Source organism: Natrix helvetica (assembly GCF_964273705.1).
Source record: "Natrix helvetica genome assembly, chromosome: 6".
Classification (NCBI taxonomy): Eukaryota; Metazoa; Chordata; class Lepidosauria; order Squamata; family Natricidae; genus Natrix; species Natrix helvetica.
Genome location: NC_138553.1, coordinates 7,866,155 through 7,880,982, shown reverse-complemented (window position 1 = coordinate 7,880,982; position 14,828 = coordinate 7,866,155). Strand labels below are relative to the sequence as shown.

The 14,828-nt window shown below is 41.8% G+C and overlaps 2 protein-coding genes across 2 annotated transcripts in view; one reads left to right on the top strand and one right to left on the bottom strand.

Moving 5' to 3' along the window:
• CMAS (cytidine monophosphate N-acetylneuraminic acid synthetase) overlaps positions 1–14,828 on the bottom strand; it is a 189,669-nt gene that overhangs the window by 152,521 nt on the left and 22,320 nt on the right. The gene's annotated exons all lie outside the window — the stretch shown is intronic.
• Positions 4,751–13,513, top strand: LOC309394807 (sulfotransferase 6B1-like; the record flags this gene model as incomplete). The annotated part of the gene is made up of 6 exons (XM_081958428.1): positions 4,751–4,892; positions 6,466–6,650; positions 7,546–7,672; positions 10,063–10,157; positions 12,156–12,342; positions 13,395–13,513. 6 exons carry the CDS (start codon positions 4,751–4,753, stop codon positions 13,511–13,513), a joined length of 855 nt encoding a protein of 284 aa, XP_081814554.1.

Here is a 14,828-nt window from a genome sequence, read left to right as displayed (position 1 = left end):
ATGTTGCTCAGGAACTCTGGCATTGAAGTGTGCAAGTCTTAAAGCTGTCAAGTTACAAGACCCTTGCACCCCTAACCCTTTAGAAAAAAAATCCCCAGGGGTGTTCAAACTTGGCAGCTTTAAGACTTGTGGACTTCAACTCTCAGAATTCCTCCTCCAGTCATGTTGCTCAGGAACTCTGGCATTGAAGTGTGCAAGTCTTAAAGCTGTCAAGTTACAAGACCCTCGCACCCCTAACCCTTTAGGAAAAAAACCCAGGGGTGTTCAAACTTGACAGCTTTAAGACTTGTGGACTTCAACTCCCAGAATTCCTCCTCCAGTCATGTTGCTCAGGAACTCTGGCATTGAAGTGTGCAAGTCTTAAAGCTGTCAAGTTACAAGACCCTTGCACCCCTAACCCTCTAGAAAAAAAATCCCCAGGGGTGTTCAAACTTGGCAGATTTAAGACTTCTGGACTTCAACTCTCAGAATTCCTCCTCCAGTCATGTTGCTCAGGAACTCTGGCATTGAAGTGTGCAAGTCTTAAAGCTGTCAAGTTACAAGACTCTTGCACCCCTAACCCTTTGGGGAAAAAAACCCCCAGGGGTGTTCAAACTTGACAGATTTAAGACTTCTGGACTTCAACTCCCAGAATTCCTCCTCTCGCATCTTCATCTTGATGATGTGCAGACGGGCGGGGGGAGGGAGCTGGAACCGGTTCTAAACGGCACTGTAGATTTGTGGAACCTCTTCTATAGAAGAGGTTAGAACTGGCAGGAACCCACCCCTGCCCCACACCCTCAAGTCCATCACATGGTCCAATTTTCCACTGCCAAATAATAAAAAAAGCATGACAGGCCTAAGATCCAAAATAAAAGACAGCTGCAGGCCTGACACTATGGTTGTTCGTCTGCCCTCAGATATCTGGCAGCCTTGATGGATCTGCGTGCGCCCTGTCAATCTGTCCATTTCCAGGGACTTGAAGGAGACTTTCAATGTGTCTTTGTATCACTTCCATTGTTCCATTGTCCCGCCCTGCCCCCCATGTTCAATCTCTTTCCTTGAAACAGCTCACCATAGAGGGGCAGTTTGGGGATGCGATGGTCCTTGCAAGAGTAATCTCATCTCAAACTGATCTCAGAATCTCAGAAGGGCAGACTCTGTTACCATAATTTTTGGAGTATAAGACACACTGGAGTATAAGACGCACCAAGGTTTTGAAGAGGGAAATTAAAAAAAAAAAAAGTTTGTGCACTCTGCAAACCTCCCAAAAATGGCCTGTTTTTCGTGAAAACGAGCCTGTTTTTGTTCAAAAAAGGGCATGAATAGTCCTTAGGAGGTTTGTAGAGTGCTCCGGGGAGGGGGGGGGAATGAGCAAAACATGGCCTGTTTTTCGCAAAAATGGGCCTGTTTTTTGTCCCAAAAAAGGGCATTAGGAAGCTTATAGAGTGCTCCTTGGGGCTGGTGGGGGGGAGGCAAAATTGAGCAAAAAAACAGTCTATTTTTTGCTTATTTCTGCCCTCCCCAGCCCCCAAGGAGCTCTCTGAATGCCTCCTAAAAGCTATGCACGGCCATTTTGGTGAAGGGAGCAGGGTTTCAAGAGGCAAAAAAATGCTATATTCAGTGTATAAGACGCACCCAGATTTTCAGCCTCTTTTTTGAGGGAAAAAGATGCGTCTTATACTCTGAAAAATACGGCAATTTTTCAATGGGGATTTCCACTAAGAAAGCATTTTGATACCACTCCGAAGATCACTATATGAACATATTCACCAGGAATCAAAAGAAATTCACTGAACCCAAGTTATTCTTCATTAGGTGTTATTGATTCCCAGTTATTCTTTTTTAAGGAGGCTAAATTTGGATGATTGAACTATAGGAATTATTTCTGAATGTGTAGCCATTAGTATATTCTATGGAGATGTAGTTTCTATGGGTCTGTCCCCATTTTTGTCCTTTGAAGTCTTATTACCATGAATGAGTCACACCTTGGCAATGGTGAAATCTCCACTCTGTCCTTATATATTAACTTTCCTCTGTTCTTTGAGCCATAAATCACTCAACAATTTTTCAGATATTCCTTACCGGTTCCTGTTGTGTGATCTTCTTTTATTTGTTTTATAAATGTACCTTCACTTTTGGAATAAAAATAGTCAAGATGACTTATGAAATACTGGGTTAAAAAGAAAAGAAGGAAGGAAAGGTAAGAATCAAAAAGAAGGAAGGAAGGAAGGAAAGAAAGAAAGAAAGAAAGAAAGAAAGAAAGAAAGAAGAGGAGGGAGAGGCGGAGAAAGAAAGAGGAGAAAGAAAGAAAGAGGAGAGAGAAAGAAAGAAAGAAAGAAAGAAAGAAAAAAGAAAGAAGGGAGAGGATGAGAAAGAAAGTGAGAGAAAAAAAGAAAGAGGAGGGAGAGGGGGAGAAAGAAGATGTTGGGTAGCCATTTGTCTGAAACGGTATAGGGTTTCATGCTATTCTGGGAGTTGAAGTCCACAAGTCTTAAAGTTCCCAAGTCTGAACACCCCTGGGGTAGTTGACTCCCTTGACATCATTGACTCCCCATTTTTCACTCCACTTGCCTCTTCTGCTATCCCCAGAGCTCTGAGGAGTGGGAAGGCCTTGTTGTTATGTAGGGGATATCCTGTGCTGGAGAGTTTGGGGGGAAAACCAGGTGTCATTCGTCCATTTTAAGGGCGGTGTCTTTTCCCACAATGAGGCCAACCTGATAAAATATGCACTATGATATCATCGTGCAAGCTCCGCCTTTTGAATTTGCATGGTGAGATAGCCCACATGATGTTACAGGTCGAGTTTGCATTGGTCATTAACCTATGCTCACCTCCTGAGTACACTCCACGCTCCCAAACGGGCCCAGCCATACAGTGTTCCCCCCCCATTCTGGAGACCCCCATGCCATCATTAACCCAGCCCACAGCAGTCCCTAAGAAAGTGAAGTATGGCTCTCTTGTGCAACTACCCATATCTGTCCTGAAACCTCCTGAAGAAGAACAGGAGGAAAAATTAGTTTTCTGGGTTTCATAAAAAAAAAGTCAGCTACTACTCATATTTCTTAATATCTCTTAAAATTCTTAAGAGGTGATGATTTTTCTAAAGGTTTCTAAAATCCCAAGCATTAGAGCCATGGTGGTGCAGTGGTTAGAATGTGGTATTGAAGGCTGACTCTGCCCACTGCCCGGAGTTCGATCCTGACCGGCTCTAGGTTGGCTCAGCCTTCCATCCTTGCGAGCAGTGGTGAGTTCCTACCAGTTTGGACCGGTTTGGCCGAACTGGTAGTGGTTTGGTGTCCTGGGCCGTTGGAATCGGCAGCTACCCAGGGCCTGCCACGCCCCCAGACAAGTTCTACGGCTGGCACCGTAGGCTCCGCCATCTTGTTTTTTGTTCTGTGCATGCACAGAAGAATTTTAACTGCACTGTGCATGTACATGCATCGCACATCAAGTGCGCACGCGGCATACACATGAGAGAAAACAGTATTACGTTTTCGCGAAAATAAGAGAGGGTCTTATTTTCTTTTGATCCCCCCCCTTCCCCGAAATAAGCGCTTGGCCTTATTTTCGGGGAGGTCTTATTATTTCTGAGGTGCAGGAGGTAGCAAGTGTGGTCACCTCATAGCTGCAGGTCTCTTGCAATATTTTCCGGGAGGGCTTACCGTATTTTTCAGAGTATAAGACGCACCTTTTTCTTCAAAAAAGAGGGTGAAGATCTGGGTGCGTCTTATACACAGAATACAGCATTTTTGACCTCCGGAAATCCTGCCCCCTTTGCAAAAATGGCCGTGCACAGCCTTTAGGAGGCTTCCAGAGTGCTCCTGGGGGGTGGGGAGGGCAGAAATGAGTGTAAAACAGGCTGTTTTTTGCCCTCCTAGCCTCCAGGAGTATTCTATAAGCCTCCTAAAGGCTATGCATGCCCCCCCTTTTTTTTTTTTTACAAAAAACGGGCCCTTTTTTGAGAAAAAACAGGCCCGTTTTTGCAAAAAACAGGCTGTTGTTTGCTCGTTTCCCCTCCAGTCCCTCCCCCCAGCCCCCAGGAGCACTCTACAAGCCTCCTAAAGGCTATGCATGCCCTTTTTCTTGACAAAAAAACGGGCCATTTTGGGGAGGTCTGCAGAGTGCAAATTAAAAAAATTTGCCTCTTCAAAATCTTGGTGGGTCTTATACTCTGAAAAATGCTTTTCAGTATTTTCAGTGGAGAGCTTATTTTAGCGCATGCACTCAAAAGCCTGATTGGGCCTATTATCCAGGGAGGTCTTATTTTTGAGGAAGCAGGATATTTCCATCCACTTATCAGCCCTTCAGTGATGGAATTTTGCAACCAGACAGTGGCTATTTCTGACACTCACGTGCTACACTGGTTCATTAGGAACTCAGCTCCTGAACTGACACGGCCCTTGCACTAAGGTCACACTTTGTTAATCAGTTCCCTGCACACCCTGCTTGAGTTACAAGTCCGAGGATGTTTTTTTTTCCACTTGTGGATTCTCTGGCCTCCTTATCTCCAGAGGCCAAGCATCGTGTGAACCAGATTTCTTGGTTTATTTGTTTTTGCAAGCGTGGCTTATCTGGATAACCTTTATATTGCTTTACAGGTAGAGTAATCCATAAAGATAATCCTCCAAATACCTTTAAAAAAAAAGATTGTCCAAAGTGCATAAATATGTCTTTTCCGATGCTCTCCCTGGTCAGTTCTAACCATCTGGTCTGCAAGGGTATTTCTTCAACGGTCTCTTTGCAGTGGTAGCCTCTGATTCTATTGCAAATGTCGTGGAGCGAAGAGAAACTCATGCACTCTTTCAAAGGCATCAGGTTTACGACAAGATCCTCACTGGAACTTTTAAATTCTTTGGCTTCCTTTCATGCTAGAGAGGACGATATTCTGTTGGTTTCCTATCCCAAATCTGGTAAGGGTTCTTTTGGAATTTGGGCTGGAAGAGGATTTGTTATACAGTTAAACAAATGAGAAAAGATTGCATGCAAGAATTCAGTCGGCTGAACTCGTTCAATATTGTCGTAAGCTGAGTTAGAAATTCTCCAGAATAAGAAATGCAACAAATGCAACTAACCAGATTAAAGGCTTGAGAACTGCATTCATGCACACAATAAACTAAGCTATGTTGGTTTTAATATTACTTAGATGGTTGGTTTTCTAAGTGCATAGCCGGTCATGTGAATCCAACCCAATTGGTGAGTTTTTGTGATTACTGGATATTGTGTTGTTGTTAGTTGCGAAGTTGTGTCTGACCCATCGCGACCCCATGGACAATGTTCCTCCAGGCCTTCCTGTCCTCTGCCATCCTCTGGAGTCCATTTCAGCTCATGCCTACTGCTTCAGTGACTCCATCCATCCATCTCCTTCTCTGTCGTCCCCTTCTTCTTTTGCCCTCCATCCTTCCCAGCATGAGGCTCTTCTCCAGGGAGTCCTTCCTTCTCATTAGGTGGCCAAAGTACTTGAGTTTCCTCTTCAGGATCTGGCCTTCTAAAGAGCAGTCAGGGTTGATCTCCTCTAGGACTGACCGGTTGGATCTCCTGGCAGTCCAAGGGACTCGCAAGAGTCTTCTCGAGCACCAGAGTTCAAAGCCCTCCATTCTTTGGTGTTCAGCCTTCCTTATGGTCCAACTTTCATTTGAAACCCACCACTGCTCCATTCCCTCCCCACTCCAGGGGAAGGATACTGCAAAATCCCCATTCCCTCCCCACTCCAGGGGAAGGATACTGCAAAATCCCCATTCCCTCCCCACTCCAGGGGGAAGGATACTGCAAAATCCCCATTCCCTCCCCACTCCAGGGGGAAGGATACTGCAAAATCCCCATTCCCACCCCACTCCAGGGGGAAGGATACTGCAAAATCCCCATTCCCTCCCCACTCCAGGGGAAGGATACTGCAAAATCCCCATTCCCTCCCCACTCCAGGGGGAAGGATACTGCAAAATCCCCATTCCCACCCCACTCTGGGGCAGCCAGAAGTGGTATTTGCTGGTTCTCTGAACTACTCAAAATTTCTGCTACCGGTTCTCCAGAACCTGTCAGAACCTGCTGGATTTCACTCCTGGTCAAGGATTACCTGCAGTGCAGTGAATTCATGCTTCAGCATGCAATGTTCACCTGCCTATCCTTTTCATTATTTTCTTCTCGTTGCAAACAGGTGGTAGGCTTTGTCTAAGCCTGCTTTCACACAACCTAAAGGTGCTTTTTCAGGAGGCAACTGGACTTTCTTTTTTTTTTCTTTGAGGACGTTTCACTTCTCATCCAATAAGCTTCTTCAGCTCAGACAGGATAGTGGGGAAGGGAAGGATTTGTACTCCTTGCAGGCAGCTGGTCATTTGCATCCTTTTGCCTTCTGAAAAAGCACCTTTGGGACAACCATGACCTGGATGACCGAGAATCTCTCCAGACTTTTTCACACAACCTCTGTCCTACCCTGGTTTGACACTCTGCCAATCCAATGCCTCTTCCCCCTTTTCTCCCCCCTGTTAGGAACGCACTGGCTGGCGGAAATCCTCACACACATCTATGCATCCAAAGTGGCTTTGACTTCTCCAATTGAATTTGGAGACCTTTCCAAACTGGATCAACTGGATCGCCTTTCCTGCAAAAGGATCATTCCGACCCACTTGGACAGCAACCTGCTGCCACCAACATTCAGAGTCAAGCATTGCAAGGTTAAAAAAAAACCCTCATTTAACTTAAGTTCTTGGGAACACAGTTGTTGTTATCTGTCGGCCGCTGGCCCTCCCAGGAGCCAAATCAGAGGAGGAGGAGGAGGCATCAAGGCAACCTGAGAGCTCCGAGGGGGAAGAGGGAATGGAGCTGGCAGAGAGGGAGAGAGAGACAGAGGTGGAGTCTGGGCCGTCCGTCAGCCCTCAGATGGAGAGTCAAGAGCCCCCAGGCTGGAGGTGGCTGATGAGGAAGAGGAGGAACAGCTAGCTCCAGTGCCTGACACGCGGATGCACAGAAGTCAAAGGAGAGGAGAGCAATGGAAATCTGTGGGCTGGTCCTTGGGATGAAAGAGCCACTGCTGCTAGCAAAGCCTCACCCTAGCTCTGGGGAATCAAAGGCAGGGGGCAGAGATGAATAGATGTGCCAGACTTGTTAGCTTGTGTTGAGAGAGAAACTTATTGCCGGCACTGCTGGTGCTCCTCATAAAGGAATCATTAATTTAACTACAGAGGGTTTGTCATGTTTGGGGAGCTGGGTCAGAACAACAGTGTATTGATTGCATTCACACAAGAGGTTTAACCTGGATCCTGAATGAAGTCACATCCTGGGTTCACACAATACAATCATACTTTTTAGTCAACCATAAACTGGATGGGTTAATGCAACACCGCCCAACAACAAACAACAGCCTTCTAATAGGTGCATATCATCTTCTTTACAAACTTTAATAGTAATCAACATAAGCAGGTTGAAAAACCTACCCACCCCCCAATCAAACCCACATTAAAAAGTAAGCAAATTTAGGATGCTAGATGAATGTGGATGCTAGATTTTTAAAGTTTCTGGATGAACCCAGCTCTTGCGGTCCAATTATAACATTCTGTATCTATTTTGTAGGCCATTTATATAGTCAGAAATCCAAAGGACATCGCTGTATCCATGTTCCATTACTATCAAGAGAATCCAAATCTTCCCACCGTCGATTCCTGGCCGAATTTCCTGGAGATGTTCTTAAAAGGAGATGGTAAGATTTAAAGTGTGGCTATGTTTATTGGAAACCAGCCGATAACCCGGCGTAGCCTGGTATTTATCCCAAGCTTGTATTAGAGGGCGCCCCCTTGTGGACCACTGTGAAGCCGTTACCATGGCAACTTCGCTGTGGTGTACAGTAGAAGCCATTTTAAGACACAACAGGCTGTATCTTAACAGAACTTGAATCCAAAATCCACAAAATCAGTCAAGGGATTCTTGACTGAAACCGATTGGAACACAATTTAGATAGACAAAAGAAAGTCCTCCACACAACAAATAATTCAATGGAGGAATTTCTGATCTCTTCAGCAGGTCTTAAACACCCTGGGCTTTCCACCTGAATGGGCTCTTTTGCACTGTCAGATCCAAGTCACAAGGCTTATAGGATTGTGATGACAAACTCATGGCATGCGTGCCAGAGATGACAGACAGAGCCCTCTCTGTGGGCACGCATGCTGCTGCCAGCTATTCTTCTGGTTTCTGGCCAGTTGGTCTTCATGGGTCCTGGAATGCTGGAAAATGGCCCCCAAAACAGCAAAAAATGGCCATTTTCAGGCTTTTTTTCAGGCCATTTTTTTGATTGTTTTTGGCCCAAAATGGTTTGAAAACGGCTTGAAAAATGGCCAAAACCACCCAAAAACCAGGCATGTGTGAGCTGGCCAGCTGGTCTTTGGCTTTCCAGAACTTTGGTGCGCATGGACACGCATTCCGGTTTGGGCATTCGGTGCTGAAAGGGTTCACCATCATTGCTTATAGGACTTGGCCATCCTCCTTGAATTCCTTCTCGAGGTCAAGAGTGGAAGGATTTTGTTATCTCGATGCTGTTCAGGCTGATTTACTACACGGCTGTAAAAAATGGACAAATCCAAAGATCAGCCAAGAAATAAGTAGAACTGGTGTTATTAAGGGAAGAAAACAAAGTGGAGTTGTGATTTTAAGAAGGAAGGGGAAGCAAAGAGCAGGTGAGAAGGATACAATATTCAATTTATATAATAGCTCTCTTCATTTTAGCAATGTACTCATAGGGATCAATGTTGGTTTTAATCTAAAAGACAGTTAAAGGGCAATCCTAGATATTTTGAATAGTTAAACCCATTTTGGAATACTTGGAACAACATCATAAAAAGCAAGCCACACTGATTTTCTTAGAAAAAGCCTTTGAAAATTTGCATTCATGTTCAAAGTTTTGGAAGGTATAAATTTTGGACAGAACTCTATAAAATTAGTAAGACTGATTCTTCAGAGAAAGCACCAATAATTGTTAATGCAAATTTCACAATGTTGTGAACAGATGCCCAGTCTCTCTTGTTTATTTTGGTTCTTGAAATACTGAACAGAGGTAGAAGACAGGATGATAAGAATTGTGGAGGTAGAGATTTTAAAAAAACTATATGGTTTTAATTTCAAGTTTAAGGGTCTCTGCAGATGACTTGAGGTTGGTTTTGGAAGATTTAAAGGAATTGAAATGTTAATGCAGGGGTATTCAAACTTAGGAACTTTAAGACTTGTGGACTTCAACTCCCAGAATTCCCATTCTGGGAGTTGAAGTCCACAAGTCTTAAAGTTCCCAAGTTTGGACACCACTGTGTTAATGGGAAAACTAGAAGAATTTGATGCATTAGCAGATTTCTGTTAAACAAACAGAAGAGGAAGATTTAACAAATAACATGAATATAGAAGATACCTCAGAGGAGATAATAAGGAAGATACTAACTAGTCTGTGCAGAAATGGATAGACTAATGTTAAAAATAAAAGACAAAGGAGAGACATAATTTTATGACACATGGAACAGATTCTGTCGATGGTTAGAAGCACGAGGTGGAAGTCGGAATACGAAAAAATTAGAGGGACCTGGAAAGTAGAGGGACCTGGAAATCTATATATGCATCATGGTATTAGAATGAATATGATGGTCAAAAATAATTGTACATTAGCACTTTTTAAGTAGTCCATGTATTATTTGTTCTCACTTTGGTTTTTCTGGCAAGTGAAATGCCAGGACAATCACACTGTGTGTTCAATAGACTTCTATGTAAATAATAAAAAATAGATTTTAAAAAAATATTACCTCATACTTGCTATAAGAACACTATGCTAATCCACAAAATGGTTTATTTAGTTTAGCATATTGTGTGAACTTGAGTAACATTGTCTTATTCAGTAAGCCACAATTAAACCGAGATGTATAAAGAAGGCCACGGATGTGTGGCAAGTGAGTCATTTTGGATATCTAACCTGTTGTAATAATTTGACTTTTGTCTCAATATTCAGCTTGCATGGCAAAATCAATTATCGTGAAGTTGCAAATGCCAGCTTCCTGGCTCATCATGTAGTGATGCAAATGTCATTTCTTTCTTCTTCTTCTTTCTTTTTTTAAACAGTTGTCTGCGGATCCTGGTTTGATCACGTTTTAAGCTGGGAAAAACACTTGCAAGAGAAAAACATCCTGTTCTTATTCTATGAAGACATGAAAAAGGTAAATTGGCAACCCTTTCTCATTTCTGAACAGATGAAGGAGGCAGATGCCAAAGCATTTCGCTCCATCTTGTTTTTCTTTCGCTAATCGTAATAAAGCTGCCCGTAACTTCATGCATTTTAATGTGTTATCATCACACAGCCACGTGGCCAGGGAATTTTGGTATTGTAGTTCAGTGCAAGGACATCAGATTGATGACTGTTAGAGTCTTACCTTTCCAAGAATGGTAGGTTCTACCTACATAATTTATTTGCTATTTTATAACCACCCTGCTCCTAAGTGGACACACACTTATATTGTCTTGCATGTATTCATGTGGATGTGCAAAACCTACCATCACAGGAACCACTCAGCTATTAAAGATTTGTACAAAATTTGATTCTTTGACCTCCAGAATGGTAGTTGTTGAATATTCTCTTTATCTCATTTTCTCTCTGTATGTGATTTGTGTTTCCGTGTGTATGTGTGTGTGTGTTAAGGGATCTATCTATCATCCATCCAGCCATCATCCATCCATCCATCCATCCATCCATCCATTATCTATCTATCCATCATCCATCCATCATCCGTCCGTCCGTCTATCATCTATCATCTATCATCTATCTATCTATCTATCTATCTATCTATCTATCTATCTATCTATCTATCATCTATCTATCTATCAATAATCTATCTCTATCTATCATCTATCTATCTATCTATCTATCTATCTATCTATCTATATCTATCTATCTATCTATCTATCTATCTATCTATCTATCTATTCATCTCTATCCATCCATCCATCCATCCATCCATCCATCATCCATCCATCCATCCATCATCCATCCATCCATCCATCCATCCATCCATCCATCCATCCATCATCCATCCATCCATCTCTCTCTCATCTATCATCCAGCCATCTATCTATCTATCTATCTATCTATCTATCTATCTATCTATCTATCTATCTCTATCCATCCATCCATCCATTCATCATCCATCTCTCTCTCATCTATCAATCATCCACCCACCTATCTATCTATCTATCTATCTATCTATCTATCTATCTATCTATCTATCTATCTATCTATCATCTATCTATCTATCTATCTCTGTCAGTCTCTATCCATCCATCCATCCATCTCTCTCTCTCTCTCATCTATCATCTATCTATCTATCTATCTATCTATCTATCTATCTATCTATCATCTATCTATCTATCTATCTATCTATCATCTATCTATCTATCTATCTATCTATCTATCTATCTATCTATCTATCTGTTTGTTTATTTATTTCATTAGATATTTACCCAGCCTTATAAGTAATCCAGAATGGTGAACATACCTAATACTCCTTCCTTCCTCCTCTGATTTTCCTCACCACAACTCTTTGAGGTGGGCTGGGCTCAGGGAGAGTGACTGGCCCCAATGTCACTTAGCTGGCTTTCATGCCTAAGGTGGGACTAGAACTCAAAATCTCCCTGAGGGCTTTAATGCCTCAGGCAGGACTAGAACTTACTGTCTCCTGGGTTCTAACCTGGCACCTTAACCACTAGGCCAAACTGTTTTTTTTTTTTTAGAAAAAAACCTTTAAAATCTTTCCTCACCAGAAAACAGTAATCTATATGGTTCTCCGTTTCATTCTGAAAACAACACCATGAGGTGGATTAGATTCCATGTTCCTGTAGGAGAAGATAAGATAATAGATTGTGTCCTCAGGAGAAAAAGTCCTATGTACACCATTCTGTTTAAGCCCGGAAAAATACTGAAATCAGCATGAGAACGTCTTTACAGACTCTCTGTAAAAACATCAAAATCCCTTTTTCAGTTTCTCATATTTCTTCTTCTTCTTCTTCTTCTTCTTCTTCTTCTTCTTCTTCTTCTTCTTCTTCTTCTTCTTCTTCTTCTTCTTCTTCTTCTTCTTCTACTACTACTACTACTACTACTACTACTACTACTACTACTACTACCACCACCACCACCACCTTTTTTCTGTTGTTTATACATTCAGGATCTCCCCAAGGTGGTGAAGAGATTAAGTGCCTTCCTAGGGCTCAACCCCACTGAGAGCCATATCTATGAAATCTGCAAAAAGTCTTCCTTCCACGAGATGAAAACCAATACAGAAAAGGAAAATTCTGATCAAAACCACACAGTCTGTGTACTCACTTCCAACCGGGAATTGATATTCCGAAAAGGTAATTTGAAGAGTGAACATAGAGAATAGGATAGGATAGGAAAGAACAGAACAGAACAGAAAGGAGTAGAAAAGAAATAGGAAAGGAACAGAACAGAACAGAAAGGAATAGGAAAGGAATAAGAAAGGAATAGGATAGAACAGAACAGAACAAAAAGGAATAGGTAAGGAATAGAATAGAATGCAATGGAATAGAACAGAACAGCGCAGCATGGAAAGGAATGGAATAGAACAGAACAGAACAGAACAGAAAGGAATAGGAAAGAAATAGGAAAGGAATAGAACAGAACAGAAGGGAATAGGAAAGGAATAGGAAAAGAATTGGATAGAACAGAACAGAACAGAAAGGAATAGGAATAGCATAGCATAGCACAGAACAGAACAGAACAGAACAGAACAGAACAGAAAGGAATAGAAAAGAAATAGAAAAGGAATAGAAAAGAAATAGGAAAGGAATAGAAAAAAACAGAAGGGAATAGGAAAGGAATAGGAAAAGAATTGGATACAACAGAACAGAACAGAAAGGAATAGGAATAGCATAGCATAGTACAGAATAGAACAGAACAGAAAGGAATAGAAAAGAAATAGGAAAGGAATAGAACAGAACAGAAGGGAATAGGAAAGGAATAGGAAAAGAATTGGATAGAACAGAACAGAACAGAAAGGAATAGCATAGCATAGCATAGCACAGAACAGAACAGAAAGGAATAGAAAAGAAATAGAAAAGGAATAGAAAAGGAATAGAAAAGGAATAGAAAAGAAATAGGAAAGGAATAGAACAAAACAGAAGGGAATAGGAATAGAATAACAGTGTTTGAAGGGGCTTTGGAAGTCTTCTAGTTTATGTCATCTAATAAAATATCTTTATAACAGTCTTTGACCAGCCTTTACATTTATGTAAATTTGTAAAATAATACCATTTAAACCTGTCCTCTTTCCACGCTTCCCAATTCCCACCCACCCCCCACCTCCTGTTGAGGGACTAAGATGATGCTCTTTTTATGGGAATGACTTGGGAAAAACGATCCTTCCTCATGTCTCACCATTTCTTAGGTACCGTTGGTGACTGGAAGAATCACTTCACTCCCAAACAGAACCGGCTGTTTGAAGAGACATTTAAGAAGAAAATGACATGCAGCGAAGTGGCAAAACATCTCGTTTATGAATGTTGACTTGGAAATGAACCCCTGAACCCCTGGATCAGGAATATGTTTAAAAGACCAATAATTCTTGACATTGGAGAGACTCGTTTTCTTCCAAAGAGAAAGAGGAGGAAGACACATGAGGGACCTGTGAAGAAATTCTGCTCTTGAAGATTACAGCTGTTTCATTTCTGTTCTCCTTATTTGTTTTTTTCTATCCCATCTTTTGTAATAAGGGCCTCCAACCTTGGCAACTTTAAGTCTGGAGGACTTCAATTCCCAGAATTCCAGAACTTCAACTGGAGGACTTCAACTCTCAGAAGTCCACCAGGCTTAAAGTTGCCAAGGTTGGAGGCCCTTGTCTTATAACAATCAATTCCGTGTACCATAACAGATACACAGGTCCAGTTTTCACCAAAGTGTTTTGTTTATGACTCCTTAATCATTATCTTCAGGTTTCTGTTTGGCTCTGGAGTTGCTTGACACCTTCTTGACACCTTCTCTATTCTGTGTAGACGATGCTGTTCTTCCTATTGTAGGTTAAGGAACCACCGTTATAGCCTGAAACAGGCAGAAAATTTGTGATGATGTGGTGTTGATAAGCTCCGTGAGGGAAATTCAAGATTATTATTATTATTATTTTGCTTTTCTGATGAGCAACATCCGTGATAGAGAACAAGCTTGTTCTCCCTTCATGGGCTTCCTTTCCCCAGAGATTTATGTGGAAATGTAGAAATAGTGCATTGAATCAGAAGTGAACTATTTAAGGAACAATGAATTAATAAACATAAATGAACAGTGAAAAGACCCACAAGGATCTGTTCTGTGCAGGAATTTCCATTAAATCAACATTTCCTAACCTCAGCGAGTTCACAACGTATGTACTTCAACTCCCGGAATTCCCCTGCCAGTCTGGTGGCTCGGAAATTCTGGGAGCTGAAGTCCACTCATTTTAAAGTTGCCAAGGGTGGGGTCACCCTGGAAAAACTGCTGTCCAGCAAAGTTAAAAAACACTTTTAGAGGTCGAAAGCCATAACTATTATAGCTACATTGTTCTACTGTTGTACAACTCTTATTGTCGTTTCCTGAACATATGGAATTCACTTGTTCATTGTGCACAAAATCAAATTCGTTTTTGCAATGAGTAAAATATATTCTTATCTGACAGCCCAAATCCAGGCCAATGTGTTGTAACTGTTAACATTTTTGAGGTGGGGATCCCAAGAGTGTTTTGCATGATGACCTCTAGGTTGAATATGAGCTTCAGGTTCTCCTTTGAAGACAGTTTGATTCAATAATCAAAGAAGAGGGAGACAAGCTATTCTCCAAAGCACCTGAAGGCAGG